The 16,319-nt window shown below is 42.9% G+C and overlaps 2 protein-coding genes across 2 annotated transcripts in view; one reads left to right on the forward strand and one right to left on the reverse strand.

Annotated features, from left to right (window-relative positions):
• LOC120400158 (fatty acid amide hydrolase-like) overlaps positions 1-7,689 on the reverse strand; it is a 39,480-nt gene extending 31,791 nt beyond the window's left edge. Inside the window, exons 1-3 of the mRNA XM_039528566.1 lie at positions 7,341-7,689; positions 7,098-7,154; positions 1,537-1,574 (exon numbers count right to left, since the gene is read on the reverse strand). Coding sequence (XP_039384500.1) covers positions 1,537-1,574; positions 7,098-7,154; positions 7,341-7,490 — 245 coding nt within the window. The 5' untranslated portion in view covers positions 7,491-7,689. The remainder of the gene's footprint in view (positions 1-1,536; positions 1,575-7,097; positions 7,155-7,340) is intronic.
• Positions 7,690-8,922: 1,233 nt separating this feature from the next.
• Positions 8,923-16,319, forward strand: part of CHD1L (chromodomain helicase DNA binding protein 1 like) — a 40,373-nt gene continuing 32,976 nt past the window's right edge. The window contains exons 1-3 of the mRNA XM_039528552.1: positions 8,923-9,144; positions 12,285-12,397; positions 13,256-13,359. Of these exons, the coding sequence (XP_039384486.1) occupies positions 9,048-9,144; positions 12,285-12,397; positions 13,256-13,359 (314 nt within the window). The 5' untranslated portion in view covers positions 8,923-9,047. The remainder of the gene's footprint in view (positions 9,145-12,284; positions 12,398-13,255; positions 13,360-16,319) is intronic.

The raw sequence follows: 16,319 nt of genomic DNA on the forward strand, positions 1-16,319 counted from the left end.
TGACTCTCATGTGACCCGTGACGCATTGTACCTCAAAGTAGCACCCTGTAACCCCCATATTCATCATCTGTGTATGGTTATGAGATTTCATACGAAGCATGTATATGAAAGGTCATGATCTGCTGAAACTCATTCTGTCAAAATATGTATATCATCATTGTATACGGAGTTATAAGGTTTTGCTATATGGTTATTATTGAAATATGTTGGGAGTCTGGGAGTCACCCACTGTTTGTTCTCCAGTGGCACCAAAGGAGGTGACCCACACCCAGGCAGGTGTTAAATGACCATCACCACCCATTGACCAGCAGGAGATATACAAGTTAATAAGAGACAGTTGCGCAAGCACCACACAATGGTGATCGCTCAACTCTGTGACTCAGCAAGGTCCACTAAGACATGTTTGGGCTAGTATTTTCCCAGGGACATGAATTGACAGTATAAAATAAAGGGCAGTGGCCTTATGAGACTATCCTTCTCCTTCCCCATCTACTTTGAAGCCAACAAGAATGTTTGGAAGAAGAGATTTCAAACTGGAGAGACTGGTCCCAGGCTGAGAAGAGAATTCAGCCTGTGTATTAGGAACTATAACCTAACAGCAACATCCAGTGGGGTGAGAAAAGCTGTTTGATTCAAATCTCACTGAGACTGATAAAGTTTAGTATTTAGAATGTGTTTACTTTTATCTCTTACATAGGCATAAAAGGTCAGAGGTAGTTATTTATAATCACTTAATATCTGTAGTCAAACTTATTTTAATGTTTAATCTTAACCAGTGATCTTATCTAGAATGCTTGGGGAATCTGCTCAGATTACAAAGATTGGTGCATGTCCATTTCCTTTGATGAAGTGGAAAACTAATTAATGAGCTTGCATTGTTCGAGAAGGTCTGAGCAGTGTAAGAAGGTACATTTCTGGGGATGTAAAGCTAGGGGGATTTGCTGGTGTCTCCCTCTGTATAGTTCATGAGTGGCTTAGAGAGCATTCATGCAATTTAGTTAGGTATGCTGTCGACTGAGTGATCACAGCATCTGGAGGGGTTTCCTGCTTGTCACTGGCAAAGCATCATGAGAGACAGCCCAGGCTGGAGAGTTAAGGGGGCACAGCAGTCCCACAGTTTCAGGCTGTACCCCGGAAATCTGTCACAGACCCTTATTGCTCTCCTGGCCCTACTACAGGTGAACGAAAACATCGGATCGGTATGCCCCTGAACTTTGAGAAAGATGAGATTGCTCTTTAGTAAGAACATAGGAGATGACAGAGAGGCAACCCCAAGGAAGTTTCCAAGCACAAGGTTGGCTGTGAAAAGAAAGGGTTAAATCTTCCCTGATAGAAAATCTGAATGTCATCAAATTAGAAAAATTAAAGAAAAAGCCAGCAAACACCAGGGCCTCTGCTCAATAGTTCTGCCCACTCTCTTCAGGGCCTAGGAAAATCCCAAATTACACAGACTCCCCACTTTAAAGAGGTCATTGCAGATACCCCAGATTTGTTAACAATGCAAAACCTCAGAGTGCAGATATGGAACATACTCACCTCAATAAAAGCGGCATTACACAAAACTGCCCGAAAGCCTAGAAGAGAAGAGAAGATGAAAAACAGGTAGAATTAGTTGACAGCTAATTCTACCTTAGCCCCTCTCTCCCGCAACTGGGAGCGCTAGCTGTGGGGAGCTCTATGCTATATAGGGAAATTATAATACAAACCAAAGATATGAGAATTCCATTCATGCAATCCTTAAAGGGAAACTGTCAAACCATTTCAGACCATAGATTTGGTCCATGTTTACAGAATCCTGAACATTCCTGATATACATTCCTTCCATTCACTAGCCAAAATACATCAATACCCATCCCTCAGAGAGACAATCCCAAAAGCCACGTGCTTACAGACTGGAACCAAAAAGTTAAGTCAGCCACAAGAAATGTGTAAGTTCCATCCACAATCCTTGTAGCTTTCTGCAAAACACAAACTCTGAATAAAAGAGTTATAAAGTTTCTAGCTTATTTAATCCATTGCAAGGAGCTTTCGCAATGCCCTTAAATACTCTGTTGCCTTGATACACCAGTGAACCTGCTCCCCTTCCTCAACCTAGTCATCTCAGTAAAGCATTAGAAATGTCAATGTTCCACACTAGGAACAAAGGCATTTGAACTCTATCTTTATGCCTTTGCTAATGTGGCAATATTAACAATTCCAGAGATCAGTCATGTTCTGCCCTGATTTAACAGTACAAGATTGTGCTTAAAAATTAATTATTGACAGAATTCAGGGTAGGGGAAAATATGCTGAAATTTTCTGCAGGCGTCTCTTATTCCTGCATTTAGGTAAAAAGCTAGAAAAGATCAATAGACTAAATTCTTCATTTGTATTTAGAACAGCTCCTTACTTCTGAGATCTCAACATGTTTTACAAACGTAAACAAAGATTAACCCCCTAAGACACCCCTGTGAGGTTTGGAAATATTTTCATTCCCATTTTACATATGGGGAAACTGAAGCACAGAGAGGCAACGTGACTAGCCCAAGGGCATACAGCAAGTCATTGGCAGAACTGGAAAGAGAATCCTGGCTCCCCATCCTGTGCTTTAGCCATAAAGACAGCTCCATTAAGAAAAATTCCCTGTAGCCAGTTCCCCCTCCCTGCAGTTGGCAAGCTCAGGAACAAGCCACAGAATTAAATGGGAGGGAAGGGAGATGTAATTTATGTAGCTCTGGCAATAGCTCTTTGTACATAGCTTTAAGACGAAAGCTGCTGCACCAATATGCTGTAAAGGTCAAACATTTTACAAAAACCTATTCTGGAGCTGAGGGAACAGCAAATATGTGTTCTGTCTGGTCACATACCAAGATCACCTTAAACTAGGGGTTAGTCACTTATCCCTATCAGCACTCTGCTGTGCATGAATCACATGGTTGTGCCAGGACCAGATAAGAGATCAGGAGCAGTCAGGGCGGTAGGAATAAATCAATGGACCAAGAAGAAATTAAAAATTCTCAGGAAACTGGTGAGGTGAGATTTCACTGTTTGGATGGTGGATTCTCTGTCATCTGCTGACAGAGAAGTCACAAGCAGCTGGAATGTCATGATTTTTTCCAGGTGGAAAGGGTTTTTATACTTGGCCTCAGCTGCAGGATTTCCCCAATGAGTTCAGGACGTATTGTAAACAAATATTTACCAGTCCTGGGGCCTTAGAGAATGCCTGTCTCCACACTGAGCTTTTTTCTTTTTCTTTTTTAAAAAGCGCCCCACCATTGTAGTAGTACAGATCAGCCACTGGTGTTTTAAATAACCATCTCCTCTAAACCTGCTCAGAGCAGGGAAATGACCATTCTAAAGCGGTGAAGTTTGTTTTATTCCAAAATGTTTTCACTGACAAACCTTAGGTAATTAGACTTGTGAATTTCCTGGTGCAAATTGGTACGGTTCACTGCTTTGTTTACCAAACTGCATCTGCGCTGGTAAAGCTTGATGAGAGAGTACTTCTCAGAAGTCAACCTGTTAAACTGGCCATTCCTCTTACAGGAGCCAAGTCTGTGCAATCTCTCAAAGAATCACAGTGCATGAGTTGCAGAAATGGACAAATTCTGATCACTTTACTCGTGTGAATAGCCCCCCTGGCTTCAACATGATTACTTGTGTGAGTGAAGCTAGCTGGATTTGGTCCCACTCAACAGAGATCCATGTTTTCTTCTTCCAAGCAGCAAAATTATGAATAGTGAGGGGAAAATATTGGATTTTTAAATTGTAAAACACACCTCAGTGTCCTCCCACTGACTAACTTTGGGACTAAAATGTAGAAGTTGTTTTAAAAAGAAGGGACATGCAAGCGTTTACACAAATTTAAGAAATGGCTTTTCCATAAGGAGATTTTTATTCTTATTCCAATGAAAAAAACAAACAAATAAAATTTCCCTGGCTGTGACGGTAACCCATTTCACAGATGGCTGGTGCTATATAATCAATCAACAATAGGACATGAGAATCAGAAATTGCAACTGTCAAAGCAGAAAGTAAATTATGAAATGCTTTGGGGGCATTGACCATCTTTTCAGAGTGTGTGTGTGTGCACGCACATGCGTGTACAGCACCTAAAACGATAGGGACTGATCCCACACTAGGGCTTCTAGATGTACTGCAATGCAAATCATAAATGATATCTACAACACTCTTACAGTTTTAATGGTTTATCCATGTTGTTAGTAACTTAGAAAAAGGATTTAGGTAAGTTTGATGTATTCAAGTCAGCAAGGTCTGATGAAATTCATCCTAGGGTACTTAAGGGACTAGCTGAAGCCATCTGAAACTGTTAACAATTATCTTTGAGAACTCCAAGAGGACAGGTGAGGTCCCTGAAAACTGGAGAAGGTTAAATACAGTACCTATCTTTGAGAAAGGGGAACACAAAGGATGCAGGGAATTAAGAGACTGATAAGCCTAACTTCAATAGCTGGGAAGATATTGGAATAAATTATTAAAAACAGTTTGTAACCATTTAGAGGATAACAGGGTTATAAAGAATAACTAGCATCAATTTGTCAAAACAAATCATGCCAAAGAAACTTCTTTGAAAGGGTTACTGGCCAAGTGGCTATGGGGCCCCAATAGATGTGATAGATCTTCATTTTAGTAAGACTTTTGATACAGTCCCACATCACATTCTTATAAGCAAACTGAGGAAACATTGTCTAGACTAAGGCCTGGTCTACACTAAGAAGGGGGGTCGAACTAGGGTACGCAACTTCAGCTACGTGAATAGCATAGCTGAATTCGAAGTACCCTAGTTTGACCTACTCACCCGTCCAGACGCGGCGGGGTCGAACTCCGCGGTTCCCCCGTCGACTCTGCCACCGCCGTTTGCAGTGGTGGAGTACCGGAGTCGACCGCAGCACTTCCGGAGTTCAAACTATTGCATCTATATCAGACGCGATAGTTCGAACTCCGAGAAGTCGAACTCACCGCGTCGACCCGGAAGGTAAGTGTAAACCTACCCTAAGTGGGTGCACAATTGGTTGAAAAATTTTACTCAAAAGAGTAGTTATCAATTGTTTGGGGTCAGTCCTCAGTCCCATTTAATATTTTCATTAATGATTTGGATAATGGAGTGGAGAGTATGCTTATAAAGTCTGCAGATGACACCAAGGTGGGTGGGGTTGCTAGCACTTTGGAGGACAGGATTAGAAACAACCTTGACAAATTGGAGAATTGGTCTGAAATCAACAAGATAAAATTCAAAGATAAGTACAAAGCACTAAAGAAGGAAAAAAAATAATGTACAATAAAAAAGGGTAGATGGTAACAGTGCTGAAAAAAACCTGTGGGTTAGAATGGATGACAAACTGAGTATGAGTCAACAATGTGATGAAGTTGCAAAAAGGACCAATATCATTCTGGGGTGCATTAAAAGGAATGTTGTATATTAGACCCAGGAGGTAATTGTCCTGTTCTGTTTGGCAGTGGTGAGACCTCAGCTGGAGTAACGTATCCAGTTCTGGGCACCACACTTTAGGAAAGATGAGGATTAACTGGAGACAGTATAGAGGAGAGCAACAAAAGTTATAAAAGGTTTTAAAAACCTGACCTAGAAGGAAAGGTTTAAAAAAAACTAGGCATGTTAAGTCTTGAGAAAAGAAAACTGTGGGAATCCAGTAACAATCTTCAAAAACGTTAAGGGCTGTCATAAAGAGGACGGGATCAATTACTGTGTCCACTGAAAATAGGACAAGTAGTAATGGGCTTAATCTTCAGTAATGGAAATGTAGGTCAGGTATTAGGAAAAGCTTTCTAACTGTATGGATACTGTAGTTAAGGACTGGAACAGGCTTCCAAGGAAGGTTGTGGAATCCACATCATTGGAGGTTTTTAAGAACAGGTTGGACAAACACCTGTCAGGGATGGTCTAGGCCAGGGTTCGGCAACCTTTCAGAAGTGCTGTGCCGAGTCTTCATTTATTCGCTCTAATGTAAGGTTTCGCGTGCCAGATACATTTTAACATTTTTAGAAGGTCTCTTTCTCTGAGTCTATAATATATAACTAAACTACTGTTGTATGTAAAGTAAATAAGGTTTTTAAAATGTTTAAGAAGCTTCTTTTAAAAATTAAATTAAAATGCAGAGCTTCCCTGACTGGTGGCCAGGACCTGGGCAGTGTGAGTGCCACTGAAAATCAGCTCGCATGCCGCCTTTGGCATGCATGCCATAGGTTGCCTACCCCTGGTCTAGGTTTAATTAGTCCTACCTCAGTGCAGCAGGCTGGACTAGAGGTCCTCTTGAGGTCCCTGTCAGGTGTACATTTCTATGATTTTATTATTTAATTCCAATGAGTTTCATGCTGATGTCATCCCTTATCCCCTCGAGCCCTGGCATTAGAGAAGTGGTGTTATGTGGTCTGAGCACAGCACTAGAAGTTAAGAATTTCTTGATTTCTAATCCTGAGTCTATCACAAACTAAGAACTAAACATTTAGGCTGTGTCTACAAGAGGCAAAAAAGATGTATTTTTAGCGTGTCTAAACTAAGGTCTGGTCTACACTACAGACCTACATTGGTATAACTACATTGTTCAGGGCTGTGAAAAATCCACACTCACGAGCAACACATTTATCCTGGCCTAACCCCACCTATATAGATAATACTATGTCAACCAGAGAGCTTTTTGTGCCAACATAGCTACCACTGGGGAAGATAGATTACATTGAGGGGAGAGCTTTCTCCCATCCTGCCTAGGAGCATACTCCAGACCTACAGCCATCCACTGCAGTGTTTTACGGGCTGACCTGCCCGACACTGTAGTTCTACAGCTGCCTTGTCCTCACTAGGATTTTGACAGAGGTTAGCTTAATAAAGATTGAAAAAAAATTGTCTGCACCCTCGTGAAGACAAAGCTTTAACGTCTCCTTATTTGGACTCGTCCCCTCCCTTTATCAAACGGGGTTAATTCAGATCTGCCTCCCTGGAGAAGGGGAGACTGTCAGCAATAACAGCTGGAAAGCAGCTGGCAAATGACGTAGGTGCCAAATCCCACTAGTACGGGGCGGGGCGGGCTCCCCGCAGCACCCCTCGGGCTGGGGCTCCCGGCCGGCGCAGGGCAGGTACTCACCGTGTTAGCCACATGCACAAAGAGGCGCAGCGGGAAGCCGGACAGCCGGGGACCCCACTGGGGAGAGACAGAGAGAGAGAAAAGTGCTGCGGGCGGGGCTGGGTGGATGGAGCCTCCCCGCCCCATCGCCCCCGGGGGAGACACCCCACCCCCACCGCCGAGAGGGGAGGCAACGCCCCCTTTACTCGCCCCCACTCCCATGCCGGGGAGCAGCCCCCCAGCCCGGCCCGGCCCGGCGCTCACTGCGTCCCGCGGGGGCTGGTGGCCGCTGTCCCCGGCCCGGCCCGGCTCCCGGCGGCGGAAGGCGGCGCGGGGGATCCCGGGGCGGCGCCGCACGAAGCCCAGATAGAAGAGCAGGAGCGCGACGGCCAGCGAGAGCAGCAGCGGCGCCATGACGATCCGGAGCAGCCCCCAGCAGAAGCGGGCAGGGCAGCGCCCGGGGGCGCGACGCGGCGCAAGGCGTGTGCACGGGGGAGAGGAGGAGACGCGCTTTGCAGCGCGGGGAGGGGATGAAGGGCCAAGCGGAGGGAGTTGCGGGGGGTGGTCTGAAGGAGGAGCGAATGCAATGGGGGCGTGGCACGGGGGGATTGGAGGAGGGAGGGGGAAGAGAAGGGGTCTGTGCAGCTGGAAGGGGGGCGGCAATGCAAAGGACGGGTTGCACACGGAAGGGCTAAGGAAATGCAGCAGGGTGGGGGTTGCACAGAGGGGATATAATAGGGAAGTGCCCGCAGCAGGGTTGCACAGAAGCGGTTGAAGGGGGAGTGACCACAGGAGGGTTGGGTGTATATTGCACACAGGGACGGGGAAAATGCAGCGGGACGTTGCCTATAGGCGGTTAAAGGAGGCGCGTGGTGGTGTATTGCACTGACGGGTTGCAGGGGAAGTGAACGTAGTTTGTAGGGGTAAATGAGGCAAAAAATCCCCCCCCGCCCAGTTCTCTCCTTCCTGCAGCAGTTAGTGCACAGTCGATTTCACTGTTTCCCCTGTATAATCAATTATGCCCCAACTCTTTTAAGATATACTTGTGTGCAAAACTTTGCATAGCCCTAATCCTTTGATTAACCACCTGATTACCATTATGGTTTGAAGACCAATTGATCTCAATGGAACAATTCACACGCATAAAGTTAAGCAGGTGCACAACTGTTAGTAGGCTTAAGGCCCAATCACTTTTATCCATTATGTGTTTTTCCCATAGTAACGAGGGAGAGAAAAAGCTATAAAAACAGAAAAAAATATAGTAAATACAGTTGTCATAAAGATTAATGTTTTAAACGTTTTTCCTTTTGACTTTTTTAATGACGGTTTCTAGTTGATAAATTTCGGGATGCTCTGATAGAAAGTGCTAGAGAAATGCAGTGTGTTATAAAGCGAGTTTTCATCTCTTTATTTCAAACGTCAGACAGGAATCCTGGAGTGGGTGAGAAAGCAGAGAACTCTGTGGCTTTGCAAGTTCCCCTCCTAAACAGCTATGTTGTGAGTTGAAGCTCTTACGCAGCTATGCACAGAGGTGGTGAGAGCCATCTGAACCAAACTTTAAACCCTGTATGATGGAAACCACTTCAAGCCAGGGGGTGTAGTAACACCCCGAGTTACCTGTGCTTTTGCACACCGGCAAAGCTAGCTTGCATGGAAATAGCATCCCAGGCGCTGTGCCAAGAAAAATGCTACGGCTGTCCAGCCACTCATCCAATCCACCGCTGTGAGCTGTGTCTACCCAATGAGGGAAGTCCTCTTGTGAAACCAGCCAATCCAAGACTGCAGGGAGGAGCTGCTTAAAGACCGCGCGTCAATCAGCCAATGACGTAATTACTCTTACTTGCAGCCTTCCGGGACAATTCTGCCGGGCCGGAGGGGTTTCCTGTGACTGCTGCTGGACTGGGTGGGCAGAGCAGCTCTGCGGGGAGCCAGTGGGGTAGCACCCTGAGGCAGGAGTATTTGCAGATCGCGATGTCTCACTTCTTCCAGACCGTGTGCAATAAACCCACAGCAAGGACGGGCGGGCCAGGCGTTAAGGAGAAGGACTTGCACCAATGGGGTCTGACAGGTTAGTGGGGGTGGCTTGAGCTGCCAGAAATTACTTGTTTGTAGGGTAAAGTAAGTTAAGGGTTTGCTGATCCCGAGGGTGTCAGTGTCCCGGGCACATGGTGTGTGAAGTGGGGTGAGACTGCAGGCAGTTCTTCTCCCTACAGCAGTGAAAGGTGGCTTAGAACTGGGTACTAGTAATACATTACCTGGGGCAGGGTCTGCTGTCAATTATGTTGTTGGAAATCTAAATAAACTCCACTCCAGTTAATGCAATTCTCTAGCTAACCTGGTCAGGCAGTGCTGTAGTTAAGAGCAGAATTCGGTTCTGTGGAGTTATTCTGGGATTACACTGGTGTAAACTAGAATTTGGTTTATTCTGCCCATTTTTATGGTTAAGATTTTTTTTAAATCAAATAAACTGCTGTGTTTATCTTTTCCCATGGAAACTGTCCAGCTCTCTCCAGCTTGGAGAATGTAGCTGTACACACAAAAAAGTTTGAAATGTTACATATTTCACTGAAACACACATGGCAAAATCCTTCCTCTCACATGGAAGTAAATTTAAAAAGGGGGGACACTCCTTCATTTTGGCAGAGGGACAGGCTCTAAGAATAACAGCCACATGGTTTTGTTTTCTAAAACAATAGCCTAGAAAGCAAGAACTATTTTTCTACCATCAGCATTTCCAAAACAAAGATTATTGTAATGTTAGGAAATTGCAGAAATGAAATAAATCCACATTTAGTATTCCAGTTCTCCTAGTGTGCCTAACGGTCACTCTCTCTGAAAAAAATACCATCTGCCACAATGCTATGTTTATTTTTTTCTTGATCCCGCTCAACCGCAATCAATTAACTCTTATACTAAAGTCTTAGAATAATATAGAGACTTTCTCGAGGGAGGCTGGCTTGGGTATGAGACTTTACATTTGCTCCTATTCTCTGTTCCTTACTGTAGAGAATGGTTGTATAACCAACTTGCTACATCTCTAACCCTCCCAGGTTGTAGTTCTTCAACCTGCTTCTTGACTTTCTAGTTTGAGCTCAGGAGTTGGAAATTCCTGGACTCCACTCCTGACTGTTCTACAGCACGTCCTGTGGACAAGTCCCTTCATTTGTTGGAGCCTAGGTTTCCTTGTCTGTGAAATGAGGTTAGAAATAATGATCCTATCTCAAAGTAGGCTCGGAAGCTTGTTTAACAGGCGTAAGGTGCTTTCTGCTCCTTTGATCGCAGGTGCTAGTGAAGGGAAAGTATTATTTATTATAATTCATTGCAGAGCAATTCTCCAGTCTGCTTGTTTGCACACTCTACATCACAGCTGGGAGCTATATTTCAATCCACTCTCTGGGTCTTTCACGGAAACAGTGGGAGAGGTTTCACGCTTTATAGCAAGGAATTAAGGTGTGGGTCACAGTATCGAAGCCAAGGTATTGAAGAAAAAAATACAGGAGTCCTTAATTAATTTTTATTTTTATGTTGTGACTATAAATATGTACTGCTTTGCAGTGGCGGTCACAATACAGTACTTGCCTTTACTGTGCCCTACCCTGTTTTAAATATAGAAAATCCAGCAAATAGCTTGTTTAGAAATGATTACCACACCATAGTAAATGCTGAGACCAAGACTTTCAAGAGTGGGAGCCTGATGTTAGACACTTAAATCCACATTTGAGGGTCTAAACAAATTACCTGAGTTGCAAATGAGGCTGCCTTTTTAGGTGTCTGACTATATATTTGAGTTCCGCTGAGGTGCCAAAATCCACATTTAGGCACTTAAATACATGGCCTGACTTTAGGTGCCCACTTTTGAAAATCTTGGCCTAAATGTCTCAAGCTGAGTAACAAATCAGTTGACGTTCCTGAAAATTGTGTTCTAAGTGACTTTGGCCGATACGATGTGGGAAGTTTCTGGCAGAGTTTAGAATAGAGCCCAGCTCTTCTGCCCCCCCCCCCCCCCCCGTGCTTTAACCACAAAATCATCCTCCATCCCCAATGGAGGCAGACAGAAAGACAGTTCAATACAATCACCTTATCAAGAGTCTGTTATATTAATGTCTTCAGTGAGTATGAACAGAGCTACATGTAGCACAATTGATGACTACAGAGGAGGACACTAAAGAAATCTGGGAGTGGGGGGATTTATTTATTAGTATTTTGGTTAAAACTCCTGTAGCAAGAAGTAGCCATATAGAAAGCTACAGGTGCTTTTTAGAATGCATAAAACTCACAATAGCAAAGCATCAGTAATAGTAAACTTACTAGACCAGAGGTTCTCAATCTTTTTCTTTCAGAGCTCCCCTCCCCCACCCCCAACATGCTATAAAAACTCCACAGCCCACCTGTGCCATAACAACTGGTTTTCTGCATATAAAAGCCAGTCAGCCTTAGGGGGTAGCAAGCAGGGCCATTGCCATAAAGCTACATAGCTCAGGCTTCAGCCCCGGCTGGCAGGGCTCAGGGACCTGGGCTTCAGCCCCATGCAGTGGGGATTCAGATTTCTGCCTTGGGCCCCAGCAAGTCTAATGCTGGCCCTCCTCGGAAGCTCCCCTGAAACCTGCTTGAGGCCCCCTAGGGTCCTCCTGGCTGAGAACTACTCTACTGGACTACCTTATTCCTCAATTTGCTGCCAATAATTATAGTATCCTAAAATACCCCACCTTCAATATTCCCTCAGAAAACTTCAATGTGTTCCATCCCCAAACACCGGTGAGAAAAGATGAGCTTTGTCATAGGTTAACAAAGCTGCACCCTGGCAGACCAGGGTGCGGGGGGTGTAAGTTCCAAACTTGAGGACCCCATCATGGAAAATTCCACTCAAGAATTTCCCTCCTGTTTAATTTGAGGAGATGCACCAGTTCAGGCATCTCCTCCACTGATCTCAGCTGCAGCAGTTTGACATTTGTAGAGAAATGATCTACCAAGCAGGCAGGTCCCAAATCATTTAGGGATTTATTAGTGAAAACCAGGACCTTAATCTCCACCTGTAAACGAATTTGAAGCCAATGCCATCGGTGAAGTACTGATGCTATGTGCTCTGGGTTGGTGGGCTGGCAGGCATATTCTGCACCAGTTTCAGCTTCTGGATAGTCTCTGGATGTAATGCCAGGTAAAGTGCATTGCACTAGGATGTAGCTTTACACTATTTACTTTTATTTCTAGGTATCCAGCTCCGGTCCTACCAAATGGAAGGAGTAAAGTGGCTAGTACAGTGCTACGACATTCAGCACGGCTGCATCCTGGGTGATGAGATGGGTCTCGGAAAGACTTGTCAGGTGCATTTTTTCATTACTATATAGAAAAACAACTTGGCCAAATTTCTGTTTTCCCAGTCATTCCTACAAGGGGCAGAAAAATACCAACGATCAAACCAAGGATCAAATTCTGAAGTGCATACTGCAAGGATTAAAGCCTAAATCTTGATTCCTTTTGTGGTTACTCAGGCAAAACTCCCTTTGACCTCAGTAAAGGTTTTGCCTGAGTAACACTCAGTAAGGACTTTATTTATTTTATTTTTATTTTAAGGCAAAATGATCTTCTGTCAAGAGACATTGCATTGAACATTGTGGATAAAAGTAATGATGGCCATACATGAGACACTCCTGTTAAGTTGTAAAAACAACATACTATCACTATAATGGTGATGTCATTTTGATGCAAGTCTGGGTAGATTGTTTTATGAAGTTCAGTTCTAGGGTCAGAGATGGGTAAAACTTGTAGATTTTTCATACTGATTTTTTGTGACAACATTTTCCAAAATACGTCTTGCAAGTTTTGGAGAATGAGTCTGATGTGCGTGTTCATCTGACAGTATTCCGTGCATCTTAAATAACAAGTGAATTGTTTTAAACATTGACATGGAGTACATACTCTTCTGTCCTTGTGAGAGAGAAGATTCTTTTGGGAGGGGATTATTGGGTCTGAGTTGCGGCATTCAGACCTATGGAAAAGTTTAGTCTGGACTTCTTTTGATTTTGGATTATTTATTTATTTATTTATGGTCCTGTTTTGCTGTAGAGAACCTGCAAGGGCCAGCTGGGAGGCTGTGGGTGTGTTTAGATACAGGGCTATGGTTTGAGTCTATTTCTAGTTATTGGAAAATAATCTCCTCTTTATCTGTCTGTGTGTTCTAGACTATTGCTCTGCTTGTTTATTTGACTGGAAAGTTAAACAAAAGGCCATTTCTGATTCTTTGTCCTCTATCTGTGTTGAGCAACTGGAAGGAGGAGCTGGAGAGGTAAGCCTCAGCAATTATATCATCATCTTATATCTGTTATTTGCAGATAGGGTTGCCAATTATGGTTGGACGTGTTCCTGGAGGTTTCACCACATGACATAATTTTTAATTCCTGGAGACTGGCCACCATAGTTGCAAAGGTCCTCTTAAAATATGCTCAGTCACCCACGTGTGGGGTTTTTGTTTTGTTTTTATTGAAATGCAGCCATTGAAACTTCCAAGTTGGATGACTGGATGTTTTTCTTAAAGAAAAGCAATTTAAAACTCATGATTTAAATCAGCAAGCAGGGAACCTTTATTTAAATCAACTTTTAATCTTGATTTACATTTGTACTTTTTACTTATTTCCCTAAAGAGAGCTTCATTCCCACAGGTTGGCAAACATTAAAACATATTGACTTTCAATTAAATATAGTTTCTGTATTAAATTTGGTACTCCTTTTTGCTAACCAGAAGGATACATTATAACTATACGTATTTATTTAAGAAATTATATGGTTTACCATACATTTATTCAGATTCTTAATATTTACATTTTTATTATGTGAGAACATGGTGAATGATACAGTTCTTATTTATTAGATGCTAATTAATTTCTTGTGATTTGTGTCAAGCTCTATATGGATGGAAATTGGAATTCAATTACAAATCTACAAAAACAGCATATTACATTTGTTTTTATTAGCTAGATAAAAATACCTTAAATGTGCTGGATACATAAGGAAAAAAAAGTATTAAAATACATTTTGCAATACTTCTTATTAAAAAAAGGAAATATTATTCACTGGCTGTGGCTAAGTGCTACAGTAATACAAATAATAATAATTGGTTGTTAGTGAATTTAAATGATTGTTTCTGGTCTCCATGTTCTTCAAGATTTTTGAACTAGTAGGTCTCACCCTCTCACATCTCATTTTGATTCATAGACTCGAAGATAAAAACCAGCTTTCCTGCTTTTTCAACTCCCAATCAGCTTTTTAACTTTGAATGAACTAGTCATTGAAATAAACTAATTGAATAAACTGAAATGAAGAAAATATTCTCTCTGTACTTACAGAAGAGACTACAGCTGTCAAAAGCACTTCAACAGTTTCTGGTTCCAGGTGCTTAGCCAGTGACTTCTACCATTTCAGTGGTTTGACTTAAAACGTCAGCAGCGAATATGTACTACACCTCTACCTCGATATAACGCTGTCCTCGAGAGCCAAAAAATCTTACCGCGTTATAGGTGAAACTGTGTTATATCGAACTTACTTTGAGCCACGAAAGTGCGCAGCCCCGCCCACCCGGAGCACTGCTTTACCATGTTATATCTGTATTCATGTTATATCAGGTCGCGTTATAGCGGGGTAGAGGTGTACTTCATAGTTTTTATGTAATTTCAATGATTTTAGTAGATCATAGTACGTTTGGACCTTAACATATATTGCCATAATTTCAAATTTAACTTTAAATAGGTTTATTCTTTAAAAAAAGTATTTAAGTAAAAAAAAAATCCATTTTTTTTTTCAAAATAATTGATGTTTATCCACCCTGTCTCTTTCTAAGAGAGATGCTCTAGTTCAAACAGGAATTATTTCAAAGAAGCCCTACAGCCTGCATTATGCAAGTCAGCCTAGATTTTTGTAGTAGTCCCTTCTGGCTTTAGAATTTGTCCGTCTGTGAAAGCTACGGCACAAAACAGCACCATTCACCATGAGCAGATAGTATTCCTTACACCACTGGGATGCACTGGATTGTCCCCTATATAAATGTTACCGATGATGATGATATTGGGTGATCTATGGCCCAACTCCAGTGTGCACTTTCCTGCTCTTATTGTTTTGGGCTGTAATCTCCATGCTCAACATCCATTAGGCAGAACCTCATTGAAGGTCATGAAAGCTTTTATTGAATGAAGGATAAGGCCCACACTATTAAGTCTGCACACACAAGCGTGCACTTCTATGCATGCACAAATTGGGCATGACAAACACCCTTATAGCTGCTCATATAACACAGACTTTTCATGTGCATTTGATGTACTGAATGTGTAGGGCCCAAAGGTCTGACCCTGAGGGGAGGGTCAGAGGATTAGGATCAAAAGAGGAGGAGAGGACTTCAGAGGGTTTGCAGGAGCCTAACGATTTCTCAGGAGAGTGAATAGATGCAGTTTAGACAGAATTTCTTTACCTAGGGGATGGCTGGGGAAATATGGATCGATATGCTTAAATTAATGATATAGACAAGTAGTGACTATCTGCCCAAGAGAGGAGCTAAGCAAATGGTTTTGTTGGGAAGTGAGAGAGAATTCCATTATCATGACAAATCTAACTCTGCTTTCACAGTATTTCTTACCTCCTTCTGTCTCCAGCTTATAAAGACTATGGGGATAGTTGTGTCCTGTGCAGAGCTGGGTACTGCTGGATCTTCTGGCTAGGGGAGTTTTGGGCTCATGCCCAAACTATTTGCTGAGGGAAAAATTCCCATTGACTTCAGTGAAAGTAAAGAGCTATGGACTGGGTGCTATGAACTTGACTTCAGTGGGATATGAGGGGGAATGTGGTGCATTGCAGGATTGTTCTCTGCAGCTAATCAGGAGATAGAGCCAGCCTCCTGCTGACACTCATGGGAACCTATTGCTTTAAAGGATCTCTACATTGCAGATGGAACGGGGGGCTTTGGATCTTAGCACTAGATTTGATCTCGAGGTGCAGGTTGGAGGCTGAATCACGGCTGAGGCTCAGGTTTGGGAAAACCAAAATCTTGCTGCCTTTTTATCAGATTTTTCAGCTCAGTATGGTGGAAATCCCACGAGTCTGGTAGGTCTCACAAGGTTTCTCATCTTGAGCATCAAGAGCCATGAGAGAGTAGCCATTCTCATAAGATGTATGGACTCCTCCAATCAGAACCACAAAATAGGATCCATCCTGGATCCAAACCCATCTGGGTAGATTTAGAGTGAACGACTTGAATCCAAA

The sequence above is a fragment of the Mauremys reevesii genome, linkage group 1 (assembly GCF_016161935.1).
Source record: "Mauremys reevesii isolate NIE-2019 linkage group 1, ASM1616193v1, whole genome shotgun sequence".
Classification (NCBI taxonomy): domain Eukaryota; kingdom Metazoa; phylum Chordata; order Testudines; family Geoemydidae; genus Mauremys; species Mauremys reevesii.